Raw genomic sequence first — 14,898 nt, 5'->3', positions numbered from 1 at the left:
TATGTATCAGGAGGGACATTGCTGTGGCTGAGCAGTGTCCTTTGGAAACACTAACTGAACTTCTGAGAGGACAGCAGTGCATTATTTTTTTTCTTTTCAGTTCTTTGGAAGACTAATATAATCTGTAGAAGGTCCTCACATGACCAACCACAGCACAATTTCATACCAAATCCTCCCTTTACAGGGTCTTTGAACAACTTCCTTAGTTCAGAGAACCAGTGTCAAGTCATAAGAAACAAACTGGAGAACCATCACCAACATCTGAAACGTTCCCAGTGACTGGCATGGGTCAGCTTCTGCACAAAATAAGAATTAGAAACTAGGGCATGGATTATTGCGCATGTAATTCATGCTGGGAGAAACACACAGAAAGAAACCAAGCAGGCAAAGAGGAAACAACAGCAGTGCAGCACGCCTAAAACTTTAATCTTTGTTTTTAAAGAGTACAGAATTGAAAGGGACACTTTCTTCTCCTTTTCACCTTCTCATTCTCTATCCCATTGCTTTCTAAGTTCTCTCTGACAGGAAATATTTCTTTGTTGATTAGTTTGACTTCCCTTGAAGTGAGGCATAGCAGTTAATTTCCAAAAGTAGGCCCCAATTTAGTGAAACACTAGCACGTGCACTCCAGTCCTCTCCCATTCATGGCAACATTTAAGTGCAATACTTGAACACCATTTTCAATAAGGATGTTTTTACTTAACCAAAGAGGGGAGGAGGGGGTAGATTCGTGTGGTCTTAACCAGGGAGGGAAGACATACAACATACATCATCTTGTTCCCAATTTAAAGGCAGTTTTAGAAGCAGTCTGTCACTGACACATTGTTAAAATCTTAAGCAGCAGTTTAACTGGAGAAGTTTGTAGCAGAGTAAGAAACCCCAGGGCACTTTAAAAAGGGGAGTTTTGGAATCACTGCTCAATGCCAGCTACAGCAGCCTCACAGGGTCAATCAGCCTTCTAAATCTAAACACCTTCTGCTCCTAATGCCATTAAGTAAACACGCTTCATTAATACAATTATATAAAGAGGAAGACTGGCAAGGCAATACAAAAGATTATCAAGAATGGGAAAACCTACAGAGTTCAGAAAACAGGATTCTGGAAAATGAGAGTGGACTTTTATTTTACACTGTAGGCTTTCACTTTCTATCCCTTTGAAATACGTTTAACTTTAAATTAATAAAGATCATGAACTAATAAATTGATATGTTCTCTAAAGAGACATAATAAAAATTCAGACATTACAGCACAGGACCCATCATTTAAATATGCCAATAATAGAACAGTTAAAGTGATGCTGGCTAATGTGAGGATAAAAGATGTGGCTCTAAGAAGTGTGGATTAGAGGAGAATTGAGAGTGAAGCAGGTGATGCCTTAGTCTGAATCTGAGCTCTCTTGCTTGCTGGTATGGTACTGGCTGACTGCTTCCTCCAAAGGAGCCATTGTCCCATCCGGCCGCACTCCCATTGGCTTTATGAGCTCATCTCTGTGAGAGATTTAAAAAGAGAATCCATATTAGCATGTGCACACATATCAATTCACATGTCTATAGTACAGTCACATACAGTATATGCCTCAGTACATAATGAGCCTCTAAAAGGAAGTTATTTCTGCTAAAGCCCTCTGTTTTGAAGAAAAAGGCACAAAAAACCTTCCCAAATAGGTGGGAGGGGAAGAGCAGGACAGATAAAGACTTCATTCATGTAGGCCAAACCTACTTAGCCAATTAAAGACACCATGAAAAGTCAGTGCTTAATAGGCTCAAAACAAGGAGCAGGTTCACTGTTTTGGACACACAAACTAGCTTTTCTTCTAAGAGTTCTCTGACAGTCAGTTCTTCCTAAAATTTCACCTGCCATTTTGGCTAATATATGCCCAAGCAATTAAAACAATGATTTGATACATATTCATCTTGTTGAAGGAAATAAATCAGTTAAGAGAACAGACTCTGCCTACACCACTACTAGGGGTGTGTTAAGGACTTGCTGATTCATTTTAAAAAAGCTGACTGATTCTAATACTATTGCTTTTGTTTGTGGCAGTTTAATTACAGGATTTACAGCCATTTTAATCTCTTCAAAGCTCCAAAGGCTGCTCAGCAGTTAATCCAATTATATCTACTCCACAAGCTACAGCCTCATCTAAGAGATGATTAATTATTGATTAAGCCAATCAAAAAGTATTAGCAAAGATTTATTTAATCCTTACTTTTTATCACCTCATTTATATGTGGATTATGGCAAAAGCTGTAAGGGCAAAGATAACATTTTGATTTTATGCTGAAAAAAAAAAAAAGAGAAAATACCTCTAAATATTCAGGAATCACCTTAAATAAAGGAGCAGAGGTTTGATGTTAATTTACCCCTTGGTTGAAAGGCAGCCCAGTAAAACTGTCAATTTAACATACATCTACCACCTTCCCAAGCCATGGACAATAAAACTGCATCGCTCAGTGGGGAAGCAAAGGCGCCTCCCAGCTCTCTGCCTGGTCTGCACTACTACCTTGGCTGAAAAAAGGGACAACAATTCCTTGTACACAGCTGGCAATCAATCCAACCTTGAAGCACCCACAGGAACAGCAAGAAAGGCAACATCTGAGTCACAAGGCATGCATATGCCAGACACTGTACAGTCAAGATGCAGTTAAATCAATTCTCCAAGAGAGACCAGGAAGATAAATGCAGCTGTTTGTGCTGATGTGACAATCAGATACTGCGGCGATAAACTCACAAATGCCACACTAGAAACAATTGCTGTGGTTTGGCTGAGCAGGTCTGGTGGGAAGCTGCAGGCCAGGGGACAAGGTTTGCAAGACCAGATCAAAGGGCACAGGCCAGGCTCTCCCTCAGTGTGTGAGGAAGAGCAGGATCTATGTTTAAACAGCCTGGAGAGAGCTTCCCATTACTTAAGGACTGCCAGGGAGTCCTCTCCCTTCTGGCAATGCAATCTATAGTGTGCAGATTCTGTCCAAGTGACAGCACTCGTAGAGAATCTGCTGAAGATGTGTGGAAAAGAGATCAAAAGAATACCTGAAATCAGAATTGAAAGGGCTCAGGACATGAAGACTGCAAATCTGGTGTCCAAAGAGGATCAGAACCCTGCCTGCTGTAGGGGTCCCCCAAAGGCAAACCTGGAGTGCTTTGGAGTTGTGTCTGATAGCAAAGACTTTTCTTTCCACAGAGGAAACACCCTATACATCTACGGTCTTTTTGGCTTTCAAACTTTAAACATCATACAAAACAAGTGTCCTCTAAAATGCAAAAGTATAGCCACAAAGAACAAAATCACCATTGCTTGCCCTTTAAGCTGAAAGCACCCTAGATTTTTGCTTTAAAAACCCCAAAGCATACTCTTAAATTGCAATATTAAATATTGCAGCCAGAAGTCAGGGACTCACATAGTTTTCTAGCCATTTACCATTTATAATTGGTAATAAATGAATTATAATGGTTAATAAAGGAGAAAGAATTTGTTCATGAAAAAGGAAAGAGAAACACAGGAAAACAAGGTCCCAAGGTTCCTTTATGTGGGGACCTCCCTCTCCTCACAACAATTCTCATGTCTTTAAATATTGTCAAGATGTCCCATCTCATCATTTCCCAATTATAAAGGCAAAGCTCTTTCTCTGCGGCTTCCCTTTTCCAGCCTCACTTTCACATCCCACTTTAGCTTTAGGCTTTAACGATGGGAGCCAGGCTGAGCTCACCTTGCATGGAAAAACAAGGATGTTTATCAAATGCCTTTCTGCTCCTGCCTGAGCTTCCTGCTTTGCAAGTCCCTGAGCAGGATGGAAGAGGGCTGGTAGGGGTTTGCTGCTCTCTGCATTAGGAGGCTGAATTCCTCACATCCCTTCTCAGGCAAGTGCTACCCAGTAAAACTGAACTGTGCAAAGACAGAAATATGCTAAGCCACCAAAGGAAGAAGGAGGAGAAGCAGGGAAGTTTTGTTTCTAACCATAATCTAGTCCTAAAATAGTGTTGAGCACGGCATCCTTTTGTCAGTGATGACTTGGCTGCAAGCTCTGAACACCACACAAGCCCACTCCTAGTTTTCAGAGAGGGAAAAGACAGAGGGAGGGAGACAGATGAAAAGGTCTGGGCTGCCCACAAAGCCAGCTTCCTAAGATCAGAGCAACTTTCTGCTAAAAACAGAATTTTGGGTAGGATTGCCAGAGGCACCACTCAGCTAAACTTCAGTACCACCAAGAGCCCCCAGAGCTGCTCCTTACCTGGCAGGAAGGGTCTCAGCCCTGCCAGCCTCAGCAATTTGCCCATTTAGCTCTGGCTGCTTAGAGACCTTAGCTGTGCTTTGACACCCCGGGCGACCAGAGGCCACTGTCCATGGGGAGAGACAAGGTGGGAAGGGAAGTGGCAGGAACTGACAGGCAGAGCCTCAAAGAACAGTTCACTGTCCAGAAACTGGATGTTTATAGCACATCCATAGCACAGAACATCACTGGCCTCAGCCCAGTAGATGGCAGTGGGAATTCTGTATCCATGAAGATCTATATGAGCATACAGTGTGTGTGTATACATGCTTGAATGTCCTTACGTGGCCTTCCACATACTCAGATGCACCTCGCAACAACTCATTTTTCTAATGCAAACAAAGCATTCTATTCAAGTGTACTTAGAAATACACCATAATTAAACAGTTGGTAAAATGCATTCTCTTCTTCCACTTCCAGATCTCCCAAGAGTCCCTTCAAATATATCCATACAAGTTCTGCCTTCCTGCTTGCCATTTAGCTTGATAACGACCCAAAAATCATTGCCTTGTTTGGAAGGGTGACTCTCTCCTGCCCGTTGTCTGTGCTGCAGGGCAGCACTGCCACACAGAATTAATGATGGTGTCTGTAATCAAACAGCCATCATGTAAACACCAGCCTGCCCCTTTGATAAAACAGCTTCTTGGGGACCTATTCACCTCCTTATAATTGAGTGCCACATAATAGTTCCGATCCTTTCAGGGAACATTATTTTGTTCTATGATTAGAAAGGGGAAGAAAAAAAACAAACTCGATGTAGCACTGCCTTCTTCATTGATCCGATGATTAATTTTGTGGTTTTAATGAGTAGGGTACCTTATTTAGACAGGTTCTCTTACTCGTTTTGTTGACTTCTGTTCAATGTACAACAAAACCTGAGCTGTGATAATTGGAGACCATTTTATCAGCAAAAGGATTCTTGCTATTAATACAAGGTTGGCTTGGAAAAAGCATCCTGACATTTTAAATTAGTCAATTAATATACAATTCTACCTACCATTTATAATAGAAAAAATGTTAGCATTTTTTCCAGACATTTTAATTAACACAGAGTATCTCCAATAATCTATTATATAGACAGAATATCACACAACACTGACTTAAGGTGGCTAACTGGATGTTTTGCACAAAAAAATGGAAGGCTGATCCTTGCAGATGTGGGGAGTTTTTCAAAGCTCAGAGATGTGCATCATGTGCAGAGGACACTGATTTACAGTCACCAAACAACTCTCAAAGAACCAGCAAGACACTTACTGAAGACAAAACCAACAGAGTTACATCAGGGCCAAGTTCAGGCATCCCAGATCAGCCTAAGTAACCTGTACATCTCCCAAGAAATGCAGTAATCAAGATTTTTCATGTTCATTTACACTTATCATTTATATATATTTAATTATTTTTAAAAGTAATCTCACCCAGCCAAATTTGAGCAAAATACTAATTTCTACAAAAGTTTTTGTGGAATCCAAGTCTATGTTAAAATACTGGAGCAGGGGAAATAGGTTCACAATAAAATATTCAGCTTTCCTACAGGACTTTGAGTCAAAACTGGGTAATAAATTTTAATTTAGCCATGTTGATGGTTAACTACACCATGAACAGATCCAAACACCAACAATCTAAAATAATAGAAAAGCTTTAGAAATATGACCTGAAATGACCAAAAACATCAATCAGTTTTACATGACCTCAAGAAGTTTCAATTTTTCAGTGCCAATGCTGAAAATAAAAAGAAACCTGAAAAGCAAAAATCCACTGGCATATTATGGAACTAGGGAAAGGATGTCCCTTTGTACTTAGAGCTTCAGTAAACCTTTACAAAGGGTACAGTGTAAACATTCAGCAGCCATTAATGAAAGCTGTAATTTTCCAATGAAGTAGTACTGCTTTGCAGACTTGTTTTCTGAGTTCTGATACTCAGCCAGTCAAAGCCAAATCTGGAGTACCCCAGTGACAGACTGGCCTGATTATCCTCATCAGTCAGGGAGGGAAGCAAGTTTGTCAGTCCTTCAACATTTCTTTTCATACTTTTCTCCAGTAAAAGTGTGGCAACTCTTTAAAGCTTATCTTTCACTACTGGGACAATACCAGTGAACTAAACAAACCTGTTTTGCTGTACATCACACAAGTTTACTCTAAGCTCTTGTTCAGGTTACACAAAGTTATATAAACTCTTTCAAGATGAGAAGAAGTTGTCTGTTCCTGTTCAACTTCCTCCCCTTTATAAGCAAAGCACTGCACCAAACTGAACCTGTTCATGGCACATTTCCCCCCCTATGACGACAACAGAGAGCAGCAGAAGCAGGAAACCCGCCACAAGCACTCTGCCTCAAAGCAAGATTCAAACTCCAGAAACAACCGAAGACTCCAACCAAGCAACCTCTGCTTTGCATCTGTAGGGGGCAAACCAAGGGTACGAAGTGCATTCCATGTACATTTAAGTCTGCAAACTCACAGCACTAAAGGGCTGAAGCTGGAGGCAGTACAAGTGTCCTCTTCCAAAACCATGGAGGGACTCCCACTACTATCAGCATGTTACTAACTCCTTCTTGTATACAAGACTGGCAATTTCCCACATTGTTTAACATCTGCAAGGCCCACAGTTGCACTCAATTACATTCATGAAAAACATCCCACAGCCTCCCTAATCCCAGTCTTACTTTCTTTTTCCTTCCTGCTAGCATTTCCCTCCTCCCCAAATTTTAGTAAAACAAGAAGTGTGGGAAGAACAGTGATATGACTTTATTCATGTTATCACAGCACCTAAAGGGGTCACATCAACAACACTGTCCCACAAGAACCACAATACTAAACAAACAAAAACCCTACCGCAAAGAGTGCCAGCCCTGAAGCAGTGTAAGTGCTACAGAAGAAACTGCAGGTGGATGTAAGGGGCACAGAAAGCCCAAGGTGACAGCAGAGCTGCTGGCCAAGAGGATAAGTGGTGACACAGGGCAGCAGCTGCTCAGTTATTGTCAGCCCATGGCAGGCACTGCAGCAGGTGCCTCCGACCCTCCAAACTGAAAGGGCTCTTGTGCCACAGTAACCATTGGGAGTTTTTGTGTAACTGCTGCAGTGACAGCAACTGACTTGTCCTCAGTCTCAGCTTCTCCACAGTCTCAATCTTTCTTTCAAAATACATTTTAGACCATTTAGTCATTTTATTGTGGTGTCCTTGATGCTGCTCAGCATCTTAATTCTCTAGTTTAACATAGCAATGATTCCATTTTACAGAGCAGTTCAATTAGGATTACATGTGCGTTGCATTTTCTTCTCTTTCCTAAGAAGACTATGACATACTACACTTGCTTTCCATGCAAATAACGTGAAAAAATATCCAATTACTTCATCAACAGTCTCAGATCAGTTGCTCTAAGTTCCTTCCCTGCTTTTGATCCTGCTTGTAATTCAGTTTTTGACAGCTAATGTAAAATCCAGATTCTCCTGTATCTTTTGCTATATTCCCAATCTTTAACAGAGATGTAAAAAATACTGGTTTTGCTGAATTTCTCTCAATAGATCTTGTTCATTGACTATCTATAGACTCTCCCAAAACAAGCACATTTCTAGCTGCTGAGTTTTGCCATGTTTGAAGAATGGATACAGTTACATATTTACCTCTTACAGCTCAGTTCAATAGCAAAGTAGTATTACATAAGTGTTTCTCGAGAATGTAACTTTCTTTGCTTACGAATTAAAAAAAACTACAAGCAATCACTCCAGTATGGATAGAAGTATGAGGAAAGAAAAACCAGCAAATTCTAGGCATACTGAGCCAAAGAGAAAAAAAAAGCTAGAGATAACAGCATAGGTCTATGTTCTTTTGTACATAGAAAGTTATAAACTGAAGATCAATTCTCTGTATCAATACTGTAATACTATGTAATGTATGTAACAGATGTATGACACAATGTATGTGTCAGACTAAGTACCCATTTCTTTCATGGCATTATCTTCATCACATAACATAAATTACAAGGGCTGATTTATAATCCAGTTCACACTTAGCCTAATAAATCCACAGTAAGTCTTAACAGTAAATTCCCTTTTAATTGCTCCATTATACAATTTATTGTTTCTGCAAACAACTATTTTCACACTATATTTGTTCTTCGTATAAGCAGCAGACATAAGTAGTTACAATGAGATGCTGCTCATTAACCTGGGGAAAATAAGCCTGCTTGCCTTGGGCCTGCATTGTGTCCCATACTTCAAAAGAAGAAATTCTCTCCATTACCATCAGCCTATCTACTCAGGAGGCAAGTCCCTCACCACCAGATCTTCCCAGTTCTGTCCAATCTCTCCAAAAGAGGTTTCCTCTGAAGTCCTGCAACATACCGCTCTTTTCTTTGAAGTGCTAAACATTTTCCTCTGTAATTAAAGTGGTCCTAATTCTGCAAAGAAGTTGATTCTAGCACTATTTTGAAGCACTACACCTTAGTAAAGAGCCAGGACACAAGCTGCCTCTCAAAAGCAACTATAATATAATACCTGGAAAGTTTATCAAACATGTTGACAAGCTTCATAGCTTCATATTCTTTTTGTTCTTCTGTCATTTCATCCATAGGATTGGGCATTGGTTCTTCTAAGTGACCAGTGATAAGGTTAATGCTGCAGGTGAAAAAACAACAGTTTACTGCAGGAATAGGTACATTTTCTGTCTTCTTAATAGCAGGAAAGAGGAAGAACTCACAGAAACCATCAGGACTAAAACTGTCTGAACTGCACATGAAAGGTTCTGTTATAAATAGCCAAGGTTCATATTTATACTGTATTTTCTCATGAATCGTGACTGTATCTTCTTGTTGATTCACTGCATTAATGTCTTGTCAGTACTCAGAAATGCACAGCCTGGTAGTTCTTGTTGTTGGATCCATAGAGGAGCAGTTTGAAACCAGGGGAATAATGATGGTAACAATGACAATGTCATTAGTACTAATGACATAAATAAGGAACTGAAGGACAGATACATGTCTGAAACTAATTCTGTACAGGCACAATTTAAAAAATACAGACAGGTTCCAGTTAATTTTCCATTAAATTAGTTAACTGTTGGCCTTCCACAATGATGATTTTTTGCTCAGACCAGATTAAGTTACTTTGAGAATTTACAAAGCCAGCTTTATTTTCACTGTTAATATAAGTGAACAGTGATACAGAAAAGGTAACAAAAGAAATGAAGTAGTTTTAAAGAAAACTGTCAGGGCACATTATCCTTTCAAATATTTTAATCACAAACATTTAACAGCAATACAGAAAATCAACTGACAGTTGTCTTGAATCTTTCATTTAAGTGTTAGCTTTTAGCTAAATAGATGTTATAGTTTTACTTGTATGCATATAACTGAATGTCAGGCTTTTGAAAGAAGAGCAGAGAGAAAACAGCAAGAAAAAAAATCCTGAAGTGCAGAAATAAAAAGAAATCTCCTGGCTTAGAGTTAATTTCTTAGCATAAAAGCAATGTAATTCCTCTAATTCTCATCCATTTAATCCTGTCCTTCATTCATGTACCTTAATAAGAATCCTTCAATAAACCACAAGCTCCCCTTATACACCTAACCACATCTGTGTAATTCAAGGCAAACAGAGTAAAACAGAAAAATAATGTTAACACTTCAGATCTCCACTATCAACAATTTCAGAACATCCTTAAAACAGCACCAAATCTTAGATATAACATGACAAACTAAAACCTCTAACACCCAATCAATAACAATTAATAAAGATCAACAGAGCTTCTATGTGGTCACTGAATCCTTCCAACAAGTATATTGGATTCCTTATGCATGACTTCTATAGATGTTATTTTGCTCCTTCCATATTACATATGCAACCTACTTGATTCTTTAGAAAAATTTCAGTACCAGGCAATCTGAAACTCGATCAAAACTGAAACTAGACCTACTGGCTTGTTCCTTTTTAACAAAGTTCTGGTGAAAACCCTTAGCCATATCTGACACCATTACTTTCTCCATTACAGAGATATACACCAAAAACAACAGTTAGCAGCTTGGCAACTTCATGTGAGTTCCTCAAAAATCTGGGACAAAACCCATCCTTGCTAAGTTTGTTACTATATTTATTTTTCTATCGTATTCTTAAAAATCTCTTTCCACTCTTGAATTTTAAGTAGTTATTCAGACTGATGTTAAATCATTCTCACAGCAATTTTTTTTCCCGCTGCGACCATATATGACTACGTGATGGCCACCATTAGAGGCTGGTTTCTCAATAATTAGACCATGAAATCAGCAGAAGACAAGAGTTAATAAAAGCATGTATCATTCCAAGACTGGCCTCTCTGAAAAAGGTAAAAAACCAAAACAATTATGTCAAAAGAATCCAAAACACAACAGGATATGTGGAATTGAAAACAATACTATACTTTGGCTTTGCAGATTTGTATTCTTCTGTGTCTGTATCTTCATCATCTGAGTACCAATGATCTCCTCTTCCTCCTGCTAGCAGGCCCCTGGCTGCCAGCAATCCTGCTGCGTTACCATAGCCTGTGTATTTCAACAAGCTATCAACTGCAAAGAGGATAGAGAAAATTATTCAGCTGTAATCACCGACAAAACAAACCCACCAGAGTGCTACGAGAATTGAGAGTTATAGCAAGAGGCAAATATACCAATAACAGCAAGACCTTATACAAAAGGGAGAAGAAAAAGTCATTTTTACCTCTCTCTTTACAAAGAACAAAAAGAAACTCTGCTGCAATTTGCTTTACTCCAAGGTCAACGTGTGTCATAAGGCGCACGAGTTTGTTCCTCACTGTTGTGCCAACTTCAGGACGGTTTGAGACATCTCTTAATGGAGGCAGTACCTGGCAGCACAAAAGAGAGGGAAGAATAGCATAAAATGCATGGAAATATCTACCCAATACTTGCAAAAACAAATGTAGTCAACAGAATTAAAAAATACTCTGTCTTTCCAAAAAAAAGGCAATAATCAGACAACTATGCCTACATCCATTAGTAGTGTCTCTTGCTTCTTAATATATTTTAAGTTTTCTGGTCTGTCATTTTGGGCACAAAAGTACTCAGTTTCAAATGCAGACTTTAAAAATCCAATTATTAGGAGTTTATGAGCACAAATGGGTGTCCCAAAAGTGTTGGTCAACAGGCAGCCATAACTTCATGTTCTCTGTTTCTTCTGTTTTGCTCATGTATCTGGTAAAAGTATTAGAAATACCAGCTTAACAAAACTTACACGCTTAAAATGCTGTGTAGTTTATATAGAACAATGATATGCTCATAATGGAAAAGCAGGAAAATATACTGCAAGTTCTACTACAAGTTTCTACTACTCTATTTGAAAAATGGGCTCTACATATAGAGGAAATGCATACTTCAACCAGAAAACACAAAAGCTCAAGCGAAATTTCAGAAATATTTTGGAGAAATCACTATTTAACATTTCCTCAAACACACTATTTTTCATGAGAGGTCATTAATATTGTTAACTTCAACCTTCAAGAAAGGCAGGAGATGCATGAACGATGGCTTTTTTGGCAAACTAACTTCTGCCTCCTTGTGTGGATGCCTTCAGACTCAAAATCTATGTAAATATTTCGCATTCACAGGATATATGATATGATCTGCAAACAAATATGAGCCATAATATGAAATACCTAATGATCTGAAGACTCTAATAAGAATTATGGATCTTCAATATTTTACTAGGGAATAAAACAAAGCATGTCACTAATTGTCATAAGAAATTGCAGGTCCTTTGTCTTTCTTCTAGGTGTCTAACATGAAGTGCCATGTCCTGTGTAAAATTACAGCACAATTACTACTGAAATTGGACTCACTGGGAACTGATCCTTACATGAATGCTACAGTATTGACTACTTTGGATAAAACAGACCCTGTCTTTTTCAAGCTAAGTATTCAAACAATTAGCAAACACATTTTACTTTGTCCCTGCTTACTCCCCCCAATGGGGATAGTACCATGACTGCCATTTCCCAGTGTGTTGTAAGAATGAATTAATGTTTTTAGAGTACTCTAATACTAATACAGTGATGAGTGCCATAGGACAGTCCATGAGGAAATCAATCATCCTGTCTTCAGATCACAATTTGAATAGCACACAATAAATAAAGCCCAAGGCCAGCACTTAACAATGAGGGTAATTCAAAATATCAAATATCCAGTCATGCAGTTAGCAACATCCATCCATTCTCTGCACTATATGAGGCAGTGGTCCTGTGGCAGGAGTCAGCATGCAATTGTATCCTGACATCGAGATGCCGAGATGTCGTAAAAACATGCAGACAACTTCATTTTCTAGCTTCTGAACACTTGGCTCTGCAACTTTTTTTTTTTTAACAGATCAGCAAAGTATCCTAAAAATGAACTGCTGTGAATGAAGACAAAATCAACAAGAATGACTTCCCTAAATTCCTCAAAACCACTTTTCTGATATAGATGAAAGAGGCAGAAAATATATGCTCTTTTTCATTTTAAACTCCATTTATGAATTCAAGCACAGCTTTGATCTGGGAGCAGCATCTAGGATGCAACTCAAAAGTCACTGCAGCTTAGGAGAAAGACAGCAGAAACTGCAGCTTAGGAGAAAGACAGCAGAAACTAGAGGAGCAATTTCTTTCTCTTGCTCATCTTTTAACTTCTCTCCACTTGACCTCGAAACAGAAAAGCCCACACTCAACCACCAAGCTACACAGATCCTTTGGGTCTTTAACCATGGCACAAAAATCTTCTTCCCTGTAAAAAGCCATACTGTCAATACTGTAATAAAGAGCTCTTTTAAGAGACAACATGATGAAGTGTGCCTCTGTCCAGGGACAGTTTTACTCTGACAGGATAGCTGATCCACACTGGTACACAAGTCTTAATCCCAACAAGTCCTTCCTGCTGAGGTAAAACTAAACCTCAAGCAGAACCCGTAAAAACACCTGCATTCTCACTGGCCACCACACAGCTCTGCAGAGTTTAATTAACTGCACTGAAATGTTTTTTACATGCTGGGTGTCAGGGAACAGACCTTACTGAGTTTTTTACCCGTCTCATACGATTATGGTGACTCACATAAACACAGCTTTACAATATCCCTGATGTTATCATTTAACAGCTCTACACAATGTATCATGGAACTCATGATTTACATGACTGAAAAATTATTTCTGTAGCACTGTTCTGCACTGATGTACAAACCTCAAAGTTCATCATTAGCTTCATATTCAGATTTTGATGAATATTTTACTTACCTGAGCTTTGATAAACTTCCTGATATTCCTGTGAGTTCGGCAGCATTCAGTTAATAAACTGAGAACTGGAGTCAGGCCTTCTCTATAGCTGCTTCCCTAAAATAAAACCAAATACAAATAAAACATTTTAAGACTAAACCTTTCCTTTACAAATTCTATGAACACTTCAGTGAAGTTCTATATGACAGCCAAAATATGGACTTTACATAAACAAAGAGCCAATGTTCACCCTCAGACACACATAAGCAAATAGCTTCAGATATTCACAGGAATTTTTTTATTTTGAGGTGCTTCACAATCTAGAAGGAAGGACATCCATATTCGTGCTAAGTACTGGCTGAAAGGTTTATACAAAGCTTGATATATGTGCGCTTTTTGCTTTAGTGGAAGAGGCCCCTTTTGTGAAAAATCCCTGCAGTCCATACCTTGTCTATTCTCTTCTCCATGAAATCCAGTAAAATCTGAATAGCTCCCATATTCATACCATTGTATTTTATATCTGTTTCCTCTTGGGACGACGGATTAATAAGAACATCCAAGCAAGAAACAGGCACATTGCTTAAGAGGTTGATTGCATTGCTGAAACAGATTTTAAAAATTCATTATTCATTTGGAAAAAAGAATTAAAACCAGAGTACAACTCACCATAAACTGCTTGTACAACTGCAATCAAAGAGAGACCCTACAACTCAAACAATACTTTATTTTTTCCTCTCTGGGTTTTAAAGAAGGTGGCCTGCATTATCGCCTGAGTGCTGGCTCTTGGAACAAACAAGGAAAAAGAAAGACAAAAAGCTCCAAAAGCAGGAGTGCAGTATTACTTCCAGCCCCCACAGTGTCCCATCCCATGGATAAGGCACAGTTTCCAGCAGCAAGCTACGGCAGCTGGTCCTGCAGGACAGCAGGGGGAACTCTCACATTGATTTGCAGCGGTCAGAGTTTTTTCCCTCCTTGAAACACAAAAAATTTTACCACTCATCCACATTACCAACATTAATGTGACAAAATACAATATAGACAACATTTCCTCCTGCTGTAACAGGGGGGCATGGTAGCCTTTTTTTTTAGGTGCCCTGAAATATCTTCACTTTTATTTAGCTTGCAGCATACATGAAATACAGGAGGCTTTTGACACATTAAAAAAAGACTCGGGTTTATTTACCAAGCACCACCCTTCAGTAACTGGCAGTGTTCTCATTCTACAACACACAAAGAGGAGCATTTCCAAAGAGCTATTAAGTGATTTCAATTAGACCACAGGGTCCCTCCCTCCTCTTTAATGGAGTAAGGTGGGACTTACTTTGCAAGGGTGTCTCTTGTGGGGTACACATCCCTTGAGTTTGCTATCTACCCTGTTCTCACTGTACAGACTTGGGCTTGTACTGTTCCTGAGTA

The 14,898-nt window shown here is 39.1% G+C and overlaps 1 protein-coding gene across 1 annotated transcript in view; it reads right to left on the bottom strand.

Annotated features, from left to right (window-relative positions):
* Nucleotides 1–405: 405 nt before the first annotated feature.
* RIC8B (RIC8 guanine nucleotide exchange factor B) overlaps nucleotides 406–14,898 on the bottom strand; it is a 32,703-nt gene continuing 18,210 nt past the window's right edge. Inside the window, exons 5-10 of the mRNA XM_042050955.1 lie at nucleotides 13,929–14,082; nucleotides 13,504–13,599; nucleotides 10,950–11,094; nucleotides 10,654–10,798; nucleotides 8,760–8,879; nucleotides 406–1,487 (exon numbers count right to left, since the gene is read on the bottom strand). Of these exons, the coding sequence (XP_041906889.1) occupies nucleotides 1,376–1,487; nucleotides 8,760–8,879; nucleotides 10,654–10,798; nucleotides 10,950–11,094; nucleotides 13,504–13,599; nucleotides 13,929–14,082 (772 nt within the window). The 3' untranslated portion in view covers nucleotides 406–1,375. The remainder of the gene's footprint in view (nucleotides 1,488–8,759; nucleotides 8,880–10,653; nucleotides 10,799–10,949; nucleotides 11,095–13,503; nucleotides 13,600–13,928; nucleotides 14,083–14,898) is intronic.

Source organism: Corvus kubaryi, unplaced genomic scaffold (assembly GCF_017639235.1).
Source record: "Corvus kubaryi isolate FWS band 111438036 unplaced genomic scaffold, C.kubaryi_AGA036_p1.0 74, whole genome shotgun sequence".
NCBI classification, from domain to species: domain Eukaryota; kingdom Metazoa; phylum Chordata; class Aves; order Passeriformes; family Corvidae; genus Corvus; species Corvus kubaryi.
The sequence above is the reverse complement of the archived record's forward strand: the minus strand, read 5'-3'. Positions and strand labels throughout refer to the sequence as shown.